Source organism: Fundulus heteroclitus, chromosome 17 (genome assembly GCF_011125445.2).
Source record: "Fundulus heteroclitus isolate FHET01 chromosome 17, MU-UCD_Fhet_4.1, whole genome shotgun sequence".
In the NCBI taxonomy this organism is placed as follows: Eukaryota; Metazoa; Chordata; class Actinopteri; order Cyprinodontiformes; family Fundulidae; genus Fundulus; species Fundulus heteroclitus.
Genome location: NC_046377.1, coordinates 18,519,556 through 18,538,327, shown reverse-complemented (window position 1 = coordinate 18,538,327; position 18,772 = coordinate 18,519,556). Strand labels below are relative to the sequence as shown.

The window sequence follows — 18,772 nt, the reverse complement described above, 5'->3', positions numbered from 1 at the left end:
CATGTGGGAAACACCGCTATGTTCATATTTACCTACCATTTAAATAACTTATCATTTTAGCTCTTCTAGCGTTCGTCTTTCACGCAGATCTTTTTTTTTTTAACAGAATGATTTTGTTTTCTGTGATCTTTTTTTCCCCATTCTTTTTGTCTGGATATTTTAAAGCTTTTTGTAAATCAATAATTGAAATTGAAAAACTTGGTGCCTAACCTAGAAATGTTTGGCTTGTTCTCTTCAGGAACGTGTCTTTCTGCTGAGGAGATATTAATAGAAAATCCACCACTGGCTTTGTCTTGTGCATCCTTTGCATTAGAAATTGAGCTGCAAATTTTCTTAAGTTTGTTGGTTCATGACTTTGTACGTTTCAGCGCTACCTTGCAGAGTTATATCCGGAGGTGTAGCCAAAATGTGTACTCAAGTAAGTGTAGCACTGCTTTAGCATATCTTTACTAAAGTAAATGTAACTACTAAATAGTTACTACCCACTTCTGGTTATAGTCTGTCCTTTTTAGAAAAAGGTGCCCTGGTATATATTCATATATATTAACTGTCAGTTTGCATTTTCACTTGGACTCATAAAAAGGCTGAAGTTTGTTATGTAAAGGACTTTGTATTATCACAGACATCATCAAATATCAAAGCACATTTGTATTTTTTTAATTCTACTCAGATTCATGTTTGGGGTATTTTTTACTTATTGTACATTATGTTTTCTTATGTTGTAAATCTGCACTTACTGTACAGTCTGTTATTTTTTATGTTTTACCTTTGTGTGAATCTACATGCTTCTATAGGATTATTACTTTCTTGCTTACACACATGAATTTCCCCACTGAAGGACAATAAATGATATTTCTTTTCTATTCTCTTCTATTCACAGAAGAGAAAAATAGTCAGTTTCCTACCGTGATTTAATAATCACTTATTTTCCTTCATCAGTCTTAGTTTTTTAATTTATTCAACTTCTAAAGTAGTCTTTGAAGCCAGACTTTAACTGTAGATGTCTGCTGTCTGCCTTGGTTCCGTATGCTTCATAAAACCGGCAGAAATCCTTTTATTTCTTCATTCACCTGGAAACTCAGCAACATGGGTCAGTAGCTGAGGTCAGAAAATCGCTTCCCGTCTTGAAACACCTACTAAGAATAATCAAAATAGAGTTAAAAATACTACAAACAGTTAGTTTCATGCCATACCCACAACCCAAAATCAGATAAAAGGTGTAATATAAGTACAAATATACATTTGAAGGTCGTCCTGATATTTTATATTGCGTGGTGTGACTGTTTCTGACAAATCTGCTTGTTTTTGTATTTAAGGCAAAAGTAACTACCTGTCATTCACACACTTAAACGTTTTAAAAAGGTACTATAGAGCACTATTTTCCCATCAGTCAGATGGCTGCAGTGAAGTGTGAGCCTGTGAACTGAAGGAAGTCGGTTGTGGAAAGCAGGGATTTCATGTTTGAGTCGTGTGTAATTACGCCACATGCCGCTCTTCGTTTTCTTTCAGGTCTATCAGTACATGCACGAAACGATTACTGTGAACGGCTGCCCGGAGTACCAGGCGAGAGCCACGGCTAAGGTAAGAACTGCCCTGGAGATTTATTACGTCGTCTAATATTTGAAATCAAAACATCACGTATAACGGCTGATAGCAGCACATAATGACTGGTGAATTATCTGTAAATCACATTAGCCACTGATATCGCCAGTAGTTTCCAGCCACTTGGAATGAAATTAACAAACTAGCTTCCGTCTTAATGACCCTCGTTAAGAGATTGTGTGTAATTAGGCCAAAGCATAAGTGTTTGAACCAAAGGCTGTGTGCTGACATCATATGATAAAGCACCATCTTAAGTAATTCAGTACCCGAGGATGATTGGATGCATAGAAAAAGCTGTAAATTGCATCCATCCCAGTTCCTGCATATGGAAATGAACTGTTATAAATTAGGTACCCACACTTTAAGCCAACTCAGGAGTCACCCTGCTAGATGAAACTTTTTTATGATGTTCTGCTGTAACACAATGTTTGATTAAAGCAATATTTACTCTAAAGACATTCTCATAAATCAAACTAAACATCAGGGAACTTCTACCGAACTGCAGATGATAAATCAACTGAAAATGATTCAAAACAGGGTTTAAGTCTGTAATGGTGCCACGGACGTCAGCCTTAGTGCTTAACTTTCTTGTTTTTTGCGTGTTATTGTGCGTTTATTCTGCTCTCTGCCGCCCCCTTTGGTGATCAGCTTCACTACAGAGGAACTCGAACATTAGCTTGGTGGGCTAATGTCAAAGTCCTACAGAAGACAAGCAGTCCTCGCCTGGAGTGTGGAGACCATAAACCTTTTTACTCTCCGAGAAAGTTCTCCTCATTTGTTCTGGCCGGCGTAAACTGCCATAAGACAGAGGCTCAAAAACAGCTCTCTGACCTGATAAAAGATGTGAAAAATAAAATAAAAATAAAAACAGATTCCCTCATCTTTGTTCTTGGGGGGGTTTTGACACCGCAAACCTCTCCAGTGAGCTTCCAAAATACAAACAGCATATCAAGTTCCCCTCCAGGGATAAAAAAAAAAAAAAAAACACACTGGATCACTGTCACACATTTTTTAAAATATGCATGCTGCACGGTTCTCCAGGCAGCTCTAGGTCGCTCTCATCGCCGTCTGCTTCATCTCGTCCTGACTCACAAGCGCAAACCGAACACCTCTAAGCTCGTGGTTGGGACTGTCAGGAAGGGGACTAAGGAATCAAAGCAGATGTTGCAGGTCTGCTTTGACAGCACTGATTGGAGTGTCAGCCACTGTCCTGAATGAGCGTGCGGACACTGTCCCTTCATGCATCACGTTTTGTGAGGACATGCGTGTGCAGACCAAGACCCTTTGCACGTATGACAGAAACAAACTATGGTTCACTCCACATCTGAGGAAGCTGCATAGAAACAAGGAACAGGGTTACAACAGCAGGACCTGGGTCCTGTCCACAGAATGCCTTGAAAATGTTCTAATGGTAAACTCACGCCAAGTGGTAAAATAATAACTGACTGGATATCCATGACTGAAGTCGTCAGCTCTTTTGAACTAAATCAAAATGCACGACGTTGGTAATGGTAAGGAGAGGTCATGCTTAAATAAACGGCTGATTCCCAACATTGTTGCAGTCAATTTAGAGAATCCAAATGCAGGACATGTGCATCCAGGGAATAACAGATTACTTACAATGTGGCTGGATGTTTATGTGGGTGAAGATAAAGGCAAGTGAAGGCAGAACTTCGATGGGAGCCTTTGACTGGAGATGGACAGGAAGTTACACGAGGGAATATGGGTTGCTGGCTGAATAGGAAGCAGACAGGCTGGTTGGAAAGGCAGGTCTGATTCCAGTCAAAGCCCTGGGAATAACCGAGGACTGAGTTGAAAGATAAAGAGGCAGTAGATCCACTATCTACTATTGCATTAATTGAAACACCATGAAAGATTAAAAGTGTATGCAAACTAAGAGCAGCAAACTTTCCCCATTTAGGTGACCTAAAAATATATTAAAATGGAAACTAGGAAGAAAAAAAGGGCGCTGAAACGCTGCTGATTTGTGACTAAATGGAAGAGAGGTGTGTGGGTTGAGAATCAAGAGCGCCCACTACACAAAAAACACACACACACGAACACAAATGATACGCTCCTCCACCCACAATAACACCAGATTAGCTCAAACCACAGGGCAGCGAAAATGACAGCAAAGTGGAAACTTCCTTTGAAAATCAGCTCCCATTTAGGTGATAGAAACTCAAAACTTTTTATCTGATGATGAGGAGAGTAGGAGTTTCTCTGCATTTTCAAATCTGTCCACATTTACATAATAGGCATCTCATTCTCTGGCCCCGAACTGTTTCTGTCCGTAGTAGCTTTATACACCTGGTGCATAAACAAGGAGCAGGGAGACTGAGGAAAACAGAGGAAGATGCCTCTGATTTCATGTAAAAAGGGAGAGGATAATGAATCTAGGCGAAAACATGAAATAAGAGCCATTCTCTGAGCCCCTCATTAGTTCAGTGTCCAGCTGAGCCCACTCCTCTCATGATGAGTGGGTGGAATGAGTGAACAGGGTGGGATTGCAAAAACAAAGAAAGTGTGGTTTTGAGCATGAATGCAGTTAAAATTGTTACGCTGCTCTAAATAATGAAGGCTGCTCAAAAGCTCCTCTGTCGTCCATTAAAAGTCATATTCACACTGAGAACATCACAGAGTGGATAACTGTGTAGAAATGGTCTATAATGCATCAAAAACAATGGAAGGAACTAATAACGTCCTACAGAAAATGGCTCCTTAGAAGGCAATACTGCTACAGATGGTCCTAATCATTGGGTTAGGAATCTAGCCATTGTATGGATTTAAATCAGTTTTTCTACAGTTCTCTTCCTGCAACCACATCTTTCTGGAGAAATTTAAGCCTATAACACAAAAGGAGCATGCTCCAGAAGGCAATGCAGTCTTCTTTAACGACGAGAGTCATTGTGAAGGGTGGAAATTGCTTCCAAGTTTGATCATGTAAGTGTTTAAATGGGGGAGGGCACAACATTTTGTGTGCAAACGTAATTTTACATGTCTTTCTAATCATAAAACTATATGAAAGGGGGAACTCACACCAAAAATAGCTACACTAAGCATATGGCATCCGCCTGCAGTGATGTATTTTGTCCAAATTGAAATGACATCCAAAGCAGGCAGCTTTCCTTTTCAAAAACGATATTAAAAACGTCTATACCCGCTTATCCGTGCCGGATGTGGCGGGCTCAGGCCTATGGTGGGCTTGATATTTTCACAAATTATGTTTCAATAGAAAGTGAATTGTGTTTAAAACCATGGTGTTGCTTTTTTTTTAAAGATATTTTCAGGTATGCAGGTATGCAAACTACACAGTTATAGAATGCCCCCAACGGATAATTCACATGCGTACATTAATAAACAGCAGGACTAAGATACATTAAAACTGTTTGGGAACGAGTCTGAGTGTACGCTCCACGTGGGACGGTGGTCGAGGGGAGGGGAAGGAAGGCGGCGCACAAGCAGCACAAGAGTTTAATTTTTATTGTAAGTACATTATATTTGTAGAAACCGATAATTTTATTATTTGAAATATCCCGACACATCTGCGATAGACAGGATGGATGGATGGATGGATGGATGGATGCTGACACATTTTAACTTCAGCACTGCTGCTTATCTTCTGCTAAGTTAAAGGGTCCCATCATTTGTTTTTTAAAAGTTGTAGCAACAACTAGATTAAACGCACTGCCTATAATCCAACCACGATCCTAGCGTTTACGTACTAATTAGAGCACTCTTCAAAAAAGGTTTCTTATTGTCCAATTTCGTTTGCAAAAATAGGCTGGAAGTTATTTAGACTTCTGTTTGGTGGTAAAAAATCAGTATGTGATTTGAGCAGAGAGAAAAAAAAAAAAACGGCATACAATTTTTTTTTTTTTTTAAATACTGAGAATGATATTTTAAGGAAGGTTGCACTGAGTTTAGTTTCTGGCTGCAGCAAAAAACAAAACAAAAACGTTTTATTTAAAAGAGAACCAATTTTAAAGTGACCAGCCCTGGCTTAGCACTGTGGTGCCTTTTGTGGAAGAATCCCAGTTGAAGCAAAGGAGCCCGCTACCTCACTTGGAGCAATCACGTCTAGTTTTAAAGTAATGTTGCTCCCAGACGGACAAATTGCACTGAAATCGTCTTTTCCTCTCAGAGTCAGAAAAAGACTCCCTGAAGCGTTCACAACTTTACTTGAGCAAGAATTTAACAAGAAAAGATACAGATGCCTGTGAAACTGTGCTGATTGAGCCAAAAAAAAAAAGGGGGGCAGCCATTTAAAAGCAGGCAGCTCAAACTCAGTGCTGAATTGTAAATGTAAAAAAAAAAAAAAAGGCCCCGACTGAGCCAATTTGAATTTTTCTGCCTCCCGCTTATTTTAGGAAGCAAGATAGCAAATCTGTCATTCAGCACTTGTGTTTAACCAGTACTGTCCTCCTTCAGTGCCACGTTATTCCAATCGATTAACTCATCCGTTTCATCCTTCGAGCAAAGAGAAATGCGGCGAGAAAAAAAGTGACTCTGGCTGCGTTGCGCCGTACTCGTATGCGCCGTTCAGGGGGCGTCCGCCCTCCGGCGAGCTTTTTCGTTTTAAAACTCTCCCCGTGTGTGAGAGGCCAAAAAATGTTTTTGTTTGCAGAAATCCAGATAAAGTTGTGAAGGTCGAAGCGCTGCGAGCTCGGGGAGGCGACGGTGCGCATGCTGAGAAGCTGCCTGCTCAGTGGGACGCGGAGGGCGAAAGATGAAGAGAGCGAAGAACACAGAGAAAACAGGAAGAAGGAGCAGCAATTGTGGCGTTATAACCCCTTTGATAAAACAGGCAGCGGGGAGGGAGACATTTAGAGAAACTAAGCTGGAAATTCATTTGGGTCTGTAAAATCTGGAAATCAAATTATAAGGAAAGTCTGGCAGGCCGTGACACCTCAAAGTCCTGCTTTAACCGCTTGTGTGCCGTTGGAGAAGTGGACGGACATCTGCAAAGATTTCACACGGCCCCGCTTTGTGTTTTTGTTGTAATGATCCGTCTCGGGCCGTGATAAATGGAGCCGACTCAACGCGGCACCCGTGGACACCAGTGGGAAGGGAGAGTCTCCTTCACCGTGTTCCTGCCATTAGCTTCCCTAAAGCTTGGCTAAAAAGATCCATGCCGCTTTGTTCTGAAAGCGGAAGGCTTGCGGTTCAAAGAAACCCCACAGCTGGTGGAGATAACGAGGGGAAGGCTGTCTGGCAGCTCCTCCGTCCTGAACTTTTAGATGTGCTAATCCATGCGCACAGAAAGCCAGAAACTTCTCACGCCGAATAGAAAATCCCCGTCCCTGACTAAATCCCGTCGCTGTGTCATGAAGATCTTTGCCAGAATAAAACCTAACGTCACAAATTGTACTTCATCATTTGGGTTTTTCTTTTCCTCATCCCTTTCTGTGGCGGACATCTATTAATAACCGTTTCCTTGAAAATATGTCAAATAGGTCTTTAAAGATCAAATAATGTCTGCATATGTGCTCTATAAACTTTCTTGCTAGTTGAATCCTAGTGTGTCGCCCCACAGGCTGCTACCTACCACTCAAACTGTACAGAAAAAAGAAAAAAACTAACAGAAGGTAGCAGAAATTAACCTGACCCTAGCCAGATGTATTTCGCTCCGCCTAGCTCCACTCATCCATCTGGGACCTCTCCATAGGAATTGCCTTTATTGAAGGCTGGGCCTTTTTTCATATGCAAAAATCCTTGCATATGATTGGATAAGCCACTTGTCTGTCATCTTTATCGACGTGCTATTTCAACCACTCACGCTGAAGCTAACCCGTGGCGCTATGAGAGCGACACAGGAAAAAACTAAACTTTTTTAAAATGTGTTTGCGGCTCTAGAGGCACGCGTTTTATTGACAGTCACCTGAAGACAGGTGGCAAAGCGCCGCGGGTCGGAGTCGATCCCGGGCCGACCGGGTCGAGGACTAAAGGCCTCCTAACATGGTTTGCACTAAACGCTCCGCCACGGGCGAGCCCGGAAAACAAAACTTGCCAAATCCGGTCGGGAGAAGGGCGAAAACATGGTTTCCACCAACAAAAGCCTTCAGAGCCATTCTCTGATGTTCTTTTAATGAAACAATATTAGGTAGATTGGACAACACGGAAGAAATAGCAGCATCAATGTTAACGCTTGCTTCCTCGATGCGAGCCGCCATTGCTATCAAAACAGTCTCACGTCACGGTCGCTTCTCCACTACGTCACATCTATGAAACTCCAGCCCTGCGTCCTGATTGGCTGGACAATAAAATTGGTTGGAGAAATCACTCTCTATGGGAGATGTCCCAGATGGATGTAAGTGGCGCTAGGCGGAACGAAATTCAGCTGGCTAGGGTCAGGTTAAACAGAAATGCCAAGCACATCCACGAGTATTTAGCAGTTCCATAGTATTGCATCCCAGCAGGTAAAAATATTTAAAAACAGAAATGTTTTTAAGATTTTGATTAAATGTAGGCAGGAAATTGGATAAATGCCTTAATTGGAATTTATAGCATTACTGCAACTTTATTCTTCTCGGGAACATAGGTGTGTTAGTAATTCAGAACACAAGTTCAATCAAATAACCACAATAATAATTTAGATAAACTACAAAACTACACTTATTCTTGTCGTTTTTCAGTACTACTGCTTGCAAGATAAAGAAAACCAAACATTTTGTTTCACAGAAATTGAGAACGTAAAATAAATCCATTAATATTTTTTAACCCAGAAATGTCAGCCTTTTTGTAAAGTATGTCCATGTACTGTTCAGTGATTGGACAGGGTCAGGACTTCTTTTGCACTCTTTTTTTCCCATCACATTTTTACCGTCCACTCAACTTTACACTCGTGTAGACCAAAACAAACAAACAGATGAGATTATATATATATATATATATATATATATATATATATATATATATATATATATATATATATATATATATATATATATATATATATATATATATATATATATATATATATATATATATATATATATCCGTCAAAATGAACATCAAAATGTTAAATAACTCATGCTGATACTCATTTATTGTAATTCACATGTATTTCAATCACAGAAATTGTTTTAACAGTTAAATTATACTGACAGATGTCTACATTTCTTTATATTTAGTAGTAACGGAAGGCCCCACAGGGAGAGCGGCATAAATGTCTAGGTAAAATAAGGGTGTTAATAGTAACTGTTTATCTGATGTGAAGGGCTGGCATATGGTTGATAGTCACAGCTAAGCTGAGGATGCTCAAGTTGGTAAAGATGCTGAGGCAGCTGAGCACTTCAACATGAACGCGTCTCAGTGTAGCATTGTATTTGTGTTATTTACTCAGACTAACACATTGATGTAATTAGGTCTCCATATATGTTGAAATATACAGTTTACCAGAGGATATCAAGAGTTAAGACGAATAATTTAATGATGGAGGGGTTAAACAGGAACATGTAGGGACCTGTAGCTGAGTAGTCAGAGACTAGTAACTTTAGTTACATTGCACAGGAAAGTATTACATTAGCCACATTAGTTTTACATGAATATTTTTGTTTTAATGTTTCTTTGAACAAAATGATGTGTTATTAGTTGACGTGGAGAAATGTTTTTATGCCTGGATATGATTAAAAACGTATTGGAAAACAATTCCTGAGTACTGTTATCAATGTTAATCGCTAATATTTTAAACAGAAAATCTTACCCACTAAATGACAAAGCATATAGGGAATAATTGCGTTTCCCGCTTCTTTGCAACCAAACTCTCACAACTAGTTACCGTTTAATCTCATTTCTCTTTCCTTAAGGCCACGGTCGCAGCCTTCGCAGCCAGCGAAGGTCACTCGCACCCCCGGGTGGTCGAGCTTCCCAAGACAGAGGAAGGGCTCGGCTTTAACGTGATGGGCGGCAAAGAGCAGAACTCCCCTATATACATCTCCCGCATCATTCCCGGAGGAGTGGCCGAGAGGCACGGCGGCCTAAAACGAGGGGATCAGCTGCTGTCTGTCAACGGCGTGGTAGGTCTGGCCGGCCTTACGCTACTGTGCTGCACAGGAGGACGAGATAAATGGATTTTAGATAAGCTTCTCCGCACACATTTATGGTTGTTTTTTTCTGTCCTGGTGTACTTTCATCAGCTTTTCATGATCTCAAGTCTGACAGTTGTCACCGATAGGGAGAGCAACTGTATCAAGGTCAAAATGCTGTAAATGTCCAGGGTGGGAAATAGAAACGTCCTTCCTCACTGGAGGGTTTATTAAAAACAGAGCATGCTCATTCGTCATAATACCAAGGTATTAAAATTAAGGGAACATGAAGATTGTGCCTTTTTTTATTAGTAGAATGAAATAAGTGGCGGTTTAATTTCTCTCATCTCCGTAACCCCTCCCTGCAGAGTGTCGAAGGAGAGCATCACGAGAAGGCGGTGGAGCTGCTGAAGGCGGCCAAAGACAGCGTGAAGCTCGTGGTGCGCTACACGCCCAAAGTGCTCGAGGAGATGGAGGCTCGCTTCGAGAAGCTGCGCACGGCCCGGCGGCGTCAGCAGCAGCAGCTCCTGATGCAGCAGCAGCAGCAGCAGAACCTGGCCGCTCAGCAAAACCACATGTCGTAGGTGAGGCGCTTCATTACTTCAAGGGTGGGGGTGGGTTTTTTTTTTTTTTTTTTTTTTTAATGGCACCAACAGCCTCGACTGGCACTACAAGGCCGGCCCGAAACACGTTTTGGGTTAGGGGGACTTATCGCTGACATCAGCGCCAGTTAGCAGTAACCCTACGACAAAGTGCAAGAAAGTAAAAGACGTTACGCTCTTTTGATGTTCTTTGTTGTGTTTGATTCTCTTTTTTGATACATTTTGAATCCACTTTATGACCAAGTAGGTAAGAAATAAATGGCAACCACTGGGTACAAAATGGGACAACCCAGCAAAAGGGCTAATTGACTTAGGTCTGCATACAATGTGGCTGTAGCTGCCAGGAAAGGGCTTCAAACTTGCAGGAAGACCCATCTGTTTGCAGTTTTACCAAACCAAAAACTTCTCATGGCCTTCACAGAAGCCGAAACATGCCATTCTAAAACATCTTTTCAGGATTCAAGTTTTGATTTTATCTGTTTATGCAGTTTTTTTTTTTAATCCATCTGTAGTCTGTCCTTCAGTGTTTCCTGTTTTGGCCTCATCCATTTTCCTTGAAGCTACTGGAAGTGTAAAGCAGCATAAATACCGGAAAATATAAGGTGTTTTTCTCCGTTGTTAAACTAAGCAGCATCCCAGCTTTGTGCAAACACATCAACGTTCCGCCTTTCCAGCACCTTTTGCCTAGTGAGGAGTCTAAATTATTCAGAATAAAACCGACTGCATTTGTGGCTCTTGGTCTGCAGGTACAACGCCTTGCAAATGTAATCCTACTCCATCAGTCTAGCCTTTTCCAAATCTGAGCTTTATAGAGATGTAAGAAAGGAAAAAATTCGTTTTTTAAAGCATAAGCAGTCCTTAAAAGTTACATAATGCTGCACATAGCACCGAACACACACATCATCCCCTCGGTGGTGGCACCATCATGCTGTGGGCACGCATTGTTTTCTGCACAAACAGGGAAGCTTGTCAAACGTTGATGGGATTGTAGATGGATTAAATAAACAGGAACATTTTGGAAGAAAGCTCATTAGAGGGAGCAAAACACTGCATTTGATGTTCACCATGTAGCAGGACAACGACCCATCCCCTTCATACGTATACACTATGTGTTGGTCTGACATGCAGGTTTCAGTAAAACTGATTCAAGTGAAATACACGCCTTTTGCAAAATAGAACCAAGCTCTGAACCTTCCGTCAAACTATGGGAATGTGACACCCAAACAATATTCAGACCGCTGAGAGAAATCGAGCCACGCAGTGCCCAACTCTGCAAAGCCGCCGCCAATTTTTAGAACGTCTGTCTGGTATGCCCAGATTTTCTGTCGCCTTCCTCTTTTGATGGTGAATCCCTGAAGCACATCTGCTCTGTAAAACCCGACAATGCCTGTTTGGAAGGGGATGTGGGAGCTTGTAACACGCCGTTGCAGTGAGCGATCTGAGCAGAGATCCTGTTTTTGTCGTGCACCAAGCTTTGCTTCAGTAGTCAAGCCCGAAGCCACCCGACAACACAGGAGTTCAACATAAGCCACTGTTGGGATGCTGTGCGGGGGAAGGGGGGGGGGGGATGCCGTACAGGACTCTGTGAGCGAGTGGGAAGTCGTGACTCTCAGCTTGTCTGTTTTCCCCGTTTTGTTTTGTGATCCACAGGTTGTTCCAGAAGAAGAAGAAGTAAAAGCGCCGAAGGGTGGATCCGAGAGATCACCTGCACGCGCCGAGGATCCCAAAGGAATCTCTTTGTACCGGAGGAAAAAAATCAAAATCAACAATAAGACTCTCTTGACCTCCTCGCGCTCCCTTCCAGTGAACCACCGATTACTGAGCAAAGAGAGAATTTGGTGTGAAACTGGTGCTTTGACACACACACACTGAACGTTGTCCAGTTTAACTTTGTACTTCCTTTTCTAGTTTTCTGTTCCCCAGTTGTGGATTCCCAAAGCTCCCTTTCTTGTGTTTGTCGTCAGTCTTATTTTCCCCCCCGTTATTCATTTTTTAATCCCTCCATCCGATATGCAGTAGAGCTTCTGCCGTTTTTTTTTTTTTTTTGCCATAGATATCATTTGTACCGTGGTGTTTCTATCAAAATTCCTCAATTCTGGTGCTTGTGTCTCATGAATGATTTCTCGTCCCGTTTTTTCGATACACAGTTTTTTACCTTCTATACTGTAGCAAGAGAAGATTTTATATCTTGTAGTTTTAGCAATAAAACAACACATTCGTCGGCTCAGTTCCTGATTAAAGACATGCGCAGAGTTAATGCGGGGTTGAATACACAGCAAAGCAAACAGTCTCGTTTACTGTAAGGCAGCTTCCACGTTCAAATCCTCTGTACCCTCTGAAGAGATTAATGGTTGGTTTACTGGCAGCATGTACAATTATGTGCAATAATTATGAATAAATGAATAATCCCACCTGAAATTTAGCTAGAAAATATGTACCAAGAGATTATGTCCATCCTCTGTTCCCGACAGATAAACAGAATGTCATCAAATTCCTCAGAACATGCTAGAATTATGTTTATTTTTCTGAATATTGTATATTAGATTAGAGAGCAAAAGTAAAGTTTTATCATTTCATGTATATTCTTTGTTAAACATACAGATTATTATTTAAAATATGTTTGTTGTGTAATATTAGTGCATAGATACGGATGTGTATTTCCCACGGTTTTTAAAGAATCTTTAAACAACAGTGTGAGACTGAGTGGAAGGTAGTTCTCGGCCTCTTTAAAATGATTTTTTTTTTTTTTTTTTTTATCTAAAAGTATCTAAATTACAAAGATAAAGTGGAAACCTTTCCACTAGGCCTGTCTTCACTTTTGTTTTTTTTCCTTTGCTGCAAAGTGCTCCCATGTTTTGTCCAATTTTACCTTTTATTATATTATATCTTTTATATCATATTACTATATATCTTTATTATATATTTTATTATATTTATTATGAATATTATTATTTGTTATGTTTTCCATTTCCTGTTGTTGGAAATCTTTCCTTTCATTCGCTGACCATGCGAGCTTGCCTCTGGGTTTTCTGTCAGACGATTAATTACAAAACAAATCCTCCACTTTTAAAAGAATCCCTTTCTAAACATGTTTTGCATAATCAATGAACACATTTAAAAAAAAAAAAAAAGCATGAGGTTGCATTTTCTTTTACAGTTGTGGTCAGAGGTTTACACTCACTCGCCATATGCAAGAATCTCTTTCAATTTGAGCTTTTAATGATTCTCTTCTTTTTCAAAATGTTTAATGATAAAACTATGTACCTGCAATGCTTTTTTTAAAGCATTGAGTACATAAATTGGAATTTAATCCAACAGGGTCAAAATAGATAAATGGGCATAAATACATACAAACATCCCCACTTACAGTATTTCAATATTCTTTAGCAAGTTGAACCTCAGCCATTTTTTTTTGTCAGCAGCAAGCGTTGAGCTAAACTCTGACTATATATTTAACAACTTTAGCGAATTGCTAGAGTGCATTTAATTTTTTCCTTCAATATGGACTCAACTTCTAAGCTTGTCCATAAATAGGGATAAACATATCAGCGGACATTATCCAGTTCAAATCAGCTTTGGTATTTGTTTGAGAAACTGTGACCAATATTAGCCGCTTATTAGAAGAAAAGTTTTTCTTCATGAACTCGCCTGCATAAGAGTCCCATAGCATGATGCTTCCACCGCCATGCTGGAAATCATACTCATGGTGCATAGTCCACATAATTTGAACAGGGATGAGGTCAAATCTTTGCATGTTGTATTTTCTTTGAGCATGGACAGCACCCCCCCCCACACACACACACACACACACACACACACACACACACACACACACACTACAGGATGCTGCCACTACCATGGCTGACAGTTAATTTTTCTCAGGTTTTGATTCATCCAAATAAAATTCTTGGCTTGTTCATTTACATAGTTTTGAATTTCAGATGAGCTAGAAAGCATTCATTCTGCAGCAGGTCTCCATTCTTGGTTGCCCACGGAAGAGTACTAGGGCCAGATGTCTGACTTTTTTTTCCCCAGTGGCTCTAATACTCTTCCATTGTCGACACTCTCAGTCTAATTGGATATATTTTAATCTTGCTTATCTGTAGATAGAGACTTGCAGTTTACAACTGGCCAGACACCAGAGCCTTATTGGTTTCTGGATGGTTCCTGTTCACTCTGAGCTTTTTGCTCCAACAGAACAGGGATCACACATTCAAATAGTTTTTGTGCTGGATGGATCAGGCCAACATTAAGCTTTTGGAATGACCTCAAAGCATCAGCTATTTTGATCCCAGTTCTTGGACTTCAATATCCATTAATGTGTCTTATGATCATTCCACTCTGAAAAGACTATGGTCAAAATAAATCAGTAAAAGACTCAAAATAATTTGACATTAAAGTGCATGATGAGTGTATGCAAACGTCTGACCCCAACAGTAAAATACTGCAGATTACAGATCTCCCTTCATGAGTAAAGGACTGCTACACACAGATAAGGGCATTCCCCAAAGCAATGAGGTCTTAAGGGACATTGACGCATTATAGCGACATGTAGTGGTTTTATATTCGACTCAAACATAGTTGTCCCTGAATCACTCTCCAAAAACATGAAAAAGTAAAATATCATTTTTGTATCTTTAAAAACACAGGTACTTTTTCGTAATTGATTTACACTTTAAAAAGGATGATAGTCCTGTACCGTAAAGATGACAAAACAAAAATACAACAAACTGTTGATATGCAATTGTTATACATACTATATTTGTATAAATAAATCTATGTCCTTGTGTACAGTGTACTGCTTCGTTGTCTCTTCCATCACATTTGTCTTGGAGATTTTGATATACAAGTTATTTTGTGTAAAACTAACATACCCTAAACTTAAAAAAGCAAGAAAAGAAAAAAAGGCTAACTCTATTTCCCTGTTATTTTTTTTTCTTTGTGTCCTGTCCGGCAGTGTAGCTTTAAGAAATGCTGTCTAAATGCCAAAGAGAGCCCAACAGATTTCACTTTCACAAAAGGGGACTTACTGCTTTCGCTATAGTGCTCCGCTTGATTGATTGATTGATTGATTGATTGATTGATTGATTGATTGATTGATTGATTGATATACTTTATTTTGGGACTATTTTAAGATCAATTGACACAAAAACGGAAAGGTAGAAGAGAAAAAAAGATGAGATGAAATGAGTGGAAAAGGAGAGAGCAATATACATCCTGAGAGTCTGCTTCTACAGCTGCAAAGAGGGATATAAAAAGAACAGCTAAACAAACCGGTAAAGTTTTATAGGTACAAACAACCAACGTCTCAATACCATCACTGAAAAATACACGATATTATTTAATACGAGATTAATAAAGTGACAGCTAAGCTAATAATAGGGGTTTTCTGTATAAAAGTGAGTCGGTAAGTACCTGGATCCAAGCACCTGTAGGTGTTTGTGAGAGTGTGCTTGTATATTTAAGGCATATCCATAAAACAAATGCTCAGTAGTGCTCAGAGCACTGAGGCAGATTACAGGGGAACCAAATCCCCAGATGCCTGAATGGACCCCCAGAGCAAAGGTGCCCAAGAGGGGACCAACACGGGGACAGCTGCATTCCAGATCTCAGGGAAGAACAGAGACCCCGGAACCCCTCCCCCCCCCAACAGCGAAGTACCCAGGAACTGCAGCGACAAACCCGTGTGCTCCGCCGGCAGCCAGCTACGCTAGAGCAGATCCGGCCATGGGCCCAGATAATGGAGAAGCCGAGGGGAACCCGCCAGAGCCAGGGGGCCCAGGCCGAGCAAAGCAGTCAGCACACACCTGAGCAACCTGCCCCGGACACCAAAGACAACCAACACACCAGGGGTTGAGGCGCCAGCCAACGGATGGGAGCAGACCCTAACCCCTCACCCCAGACGTCCCACGGGCCCATCCGCCTGGAGATGCGACCAACATGAACCGAAGGCGTCGTTCAACCTGAGCCCACCCCACGAACTCTAAGACACTGCCTCCCCCACACGCTGCCCTCCATAATCCGGGGGAGAGCAGAAGTGCCAGCCCCAGGTCCAGCTGACCCCCGGGACCCAATGCCCATCCCCAGCTCTGAGCCCGACCAGGCAGCCCGCTCCTCCTCCAGACCCCAAACTCCGGATGGGAATCAGAGAACAGAGGTTTGACAAAGACCCTCGTTTTGGTTTTCTTATGATCTAAATAAAATAGATGTATGCTCATAGTTTCTAACCATGTTAAAAGGCTCACAGATGTTATCAAGGAAGAACATAAAAAGGTTGTGGAGAAAAAAACCTGACAGCAAATGTGTAAATACACTAAAAAAAATCCTTGCTGTCTGTTAAATCTGTCTGAACCTTTCCTGTCAGGATAAAATTTTAAAGATGATTTGCTATATTTGTTATGGTTGCCTTTTAAAATGTATGACTGAAGTCAGTGGTTTTGGTAGTTTCCTTCCACAAATATAACAATATTTTACTGAAGTTTTGGCCCATTCCTCCTGACAGAACATGTTTGTGTGCCATGATGCTCACACAGACCCTTCTTTCTCTACCCACATAAATCCTATAGTGCCTAGGTCAGGGTTTTTTTTATTGCCACTTAAAAACATTGACTTTGCCGTCGACCGTTGGCCCTTTATAAATAGTTTAACAGTATGCTTAGGATACCCATTTGTGCCCAAGTTTTAACTTTCAAACTAGATTTAGTGGTTTTATTTGACCACTCAATGGCATTTTCTCATGATGTCATCTATTATAAGTCATGTGACCTTTATTCACTGTATGCAAACACTTGGCTTCAAGCCTCACCTTGTCTGCCTTTGAATAGCCTTAATTGACCTTAATTGGTTCATTGTGCCCCTTCAAAAACGAGGACAAGTCTCTTTTGCAGGTTCTCGCTAGGCTCAAAATGACGAGTCGCGCCTCGACGTCTGACCCACATGAAACACCTCACCCATGTGGCGTGGCAGAGCACTACAGGGCTCACAGCTTTTGCTCATACTGTTGTTTTTAAGCTGATGTTCAGTAGACGAGTGAGAAATCACAAATGTTATGCTTTTCAAATTCAAAGTTTTCCTCCTAGCATCTTTCCAGTGACCTCTGATAGTCAGAGGTGACTCCTTAGGCCTGCATACCTCCATGGAGAGTACTGTAACACAAGCCCCTGCTGGACTGTCTCATAGCAACACAGCAGCAGCAGCAGCAGCAGCAGCAAAGAGCCCCGTTACTCTGGTTGTGCTCTCCTAGTATCTGCTCACAAACGGAGAGCAGAAATCTGCATTTGATAATAGAGCAAAGAAGGACTGGCTGCTCAGTGGCAAAAGCGGATTTGCAGAGCATTTACCGAGATTAAAGAAAACTTTAGACATGGTTGATTCAAAATTAATCTGTCAAATAGGTACAAATGTTCTGTAAAGGTTTGAAAATCAAACTAAGTTTCAATTACTAACAAACCAATTGTTAAAAGCTGACTAAAGAGACATGACTTACTGATCTGCAACAATCTTTCTTCCTCAAATCATCTAAATTCAAAGTCTGGTTTACCACTATTAAAAAACAAAAGTGACACAGGGTGAGTTTATTTGTGTTCCATCATCCAGATAAAATCTGGAATATTTTCATGCTTTTCCTCACCCTTCTCCTTGAAAATATTACATATGATCTCTTTTTTTAAAGAACTTTTGATTATCGATCGTACCTCAAAATAGATAATTCAATGATGCTAGTTATGCCAAGTCACCCTTCAGGCATTTCTGATTCAACAAAACTAAAATTAATTAACTAAAAAGGAACGAGAAAATGAAAATTAGGAACCAAATCCGAAGAAACATAGAAGGCAACCCAGCTCCAGAACCTCTGAGAGAAATTTCTGCCTTTATTTTAGACCCAGGTGGAATCATATTCATTCTCCTGGCAGATCTAGTTTTAATAATAATTATCTAATTTGATCACTGCATAAAGGGAACTAAAAGCAAGTAAAATTTTCTTGAAATTGGTGTATTTTTCCTTGGTTTGAGCAGCTAAATAAGACTATTTGCCAATGGAATTAATATTTTTACCCCTAAAATAAGATAATTAGGAATTCTGCTCTTGAAATAAGATGATGGTGATGAATTGTTCCAATTTTAAGTGCAAAAATTTTATTCCATTGGCAAATAGTGTTATTTACCTGCTCAAATCAAGGAAAAATACAATAATTTCAAGAAAATTGTACTTTTTTTAGTTCCTTTTTTGCAGTGATAAAAATGTTTTTCCTGCTTGAAAGTAATGTTACCATTTTGGAGAGCCCTGATCTGAAATTGACAGAGAATCTGTGGAAGGAGCTAAAATACGGTTGTGGCTTGAAACTCACTGCAAAGGAAAACAATACAAGTAGAAGCAAGCGTGGACTTAACTGTATGTCTCTGTAGTTTTCAACCATTATCCTTTGGATCACAAGGGACAAACTCCAGTCATCTAGGACCGACGTAGTGAAAGTTGATATTTTTTTTTTGGCCTCGGCAAGTCCAACCCACCTGAAGCAAATAATTGCGTTACCTCCTCAT

At 40.5% G+C, this 18,772-nt stretch overlaps 1 protein-coding gene and 1 long non-coding RNA gene across 3 annotated transcripts in view; one reads left to right on the top strand and one right to left on the bottom strand.

Moving 5' to 3' along the window:
* Positions 1–13,362, top strand: part of lin7a (lin-7 homolog A (C. elegans)) — a 46,938-nt gene extending 33,576 nt beyond the window's left edge. Inside the window, exons 3-6 of one of the 2 annotated variants that reach the window (XM_021324750.2) lie at positions 1,510–1,581; positions 9,411–9,620; positions 9,998–10,209; positions 11,882–13,362. In XM_021324750.2, coding sequence (XP_021180425.1) covers positions 1,510–1,581; positions 9,411–9,620; positions 9,998–10,209; positions 11,882–11,906 — 519 coding nt within the window. In that variant the 3' untranslated portion in view covers positions 11,907–13,362. Of the gene's footprint in view, positions 1–1,509; positions 1,582–9,410; positions 9,621–9,997; positions 10,214–11,881 lie in introns of both variants that reach the window. The other variant, XM_012879001.3, reaches the window with a different exon arrangement.
* LOC110369548 overlaps positions 1–18,738 on the bottom strand; it is a 45,682-nt gene extending 26,944 nt beyond the window's left edge. The window contains exon 1 of the long non-coding RNA XR_004933122.1: positions 18,623–18,738. This is a non-coding gene — a long non-coding RNA (uncharacterized LOC110369548). The remainder of the gene's footprint in view (positions 1–18,622) is intronic.
* Positions 18,739–18,772: the final 34 nt, after the last annotated feature.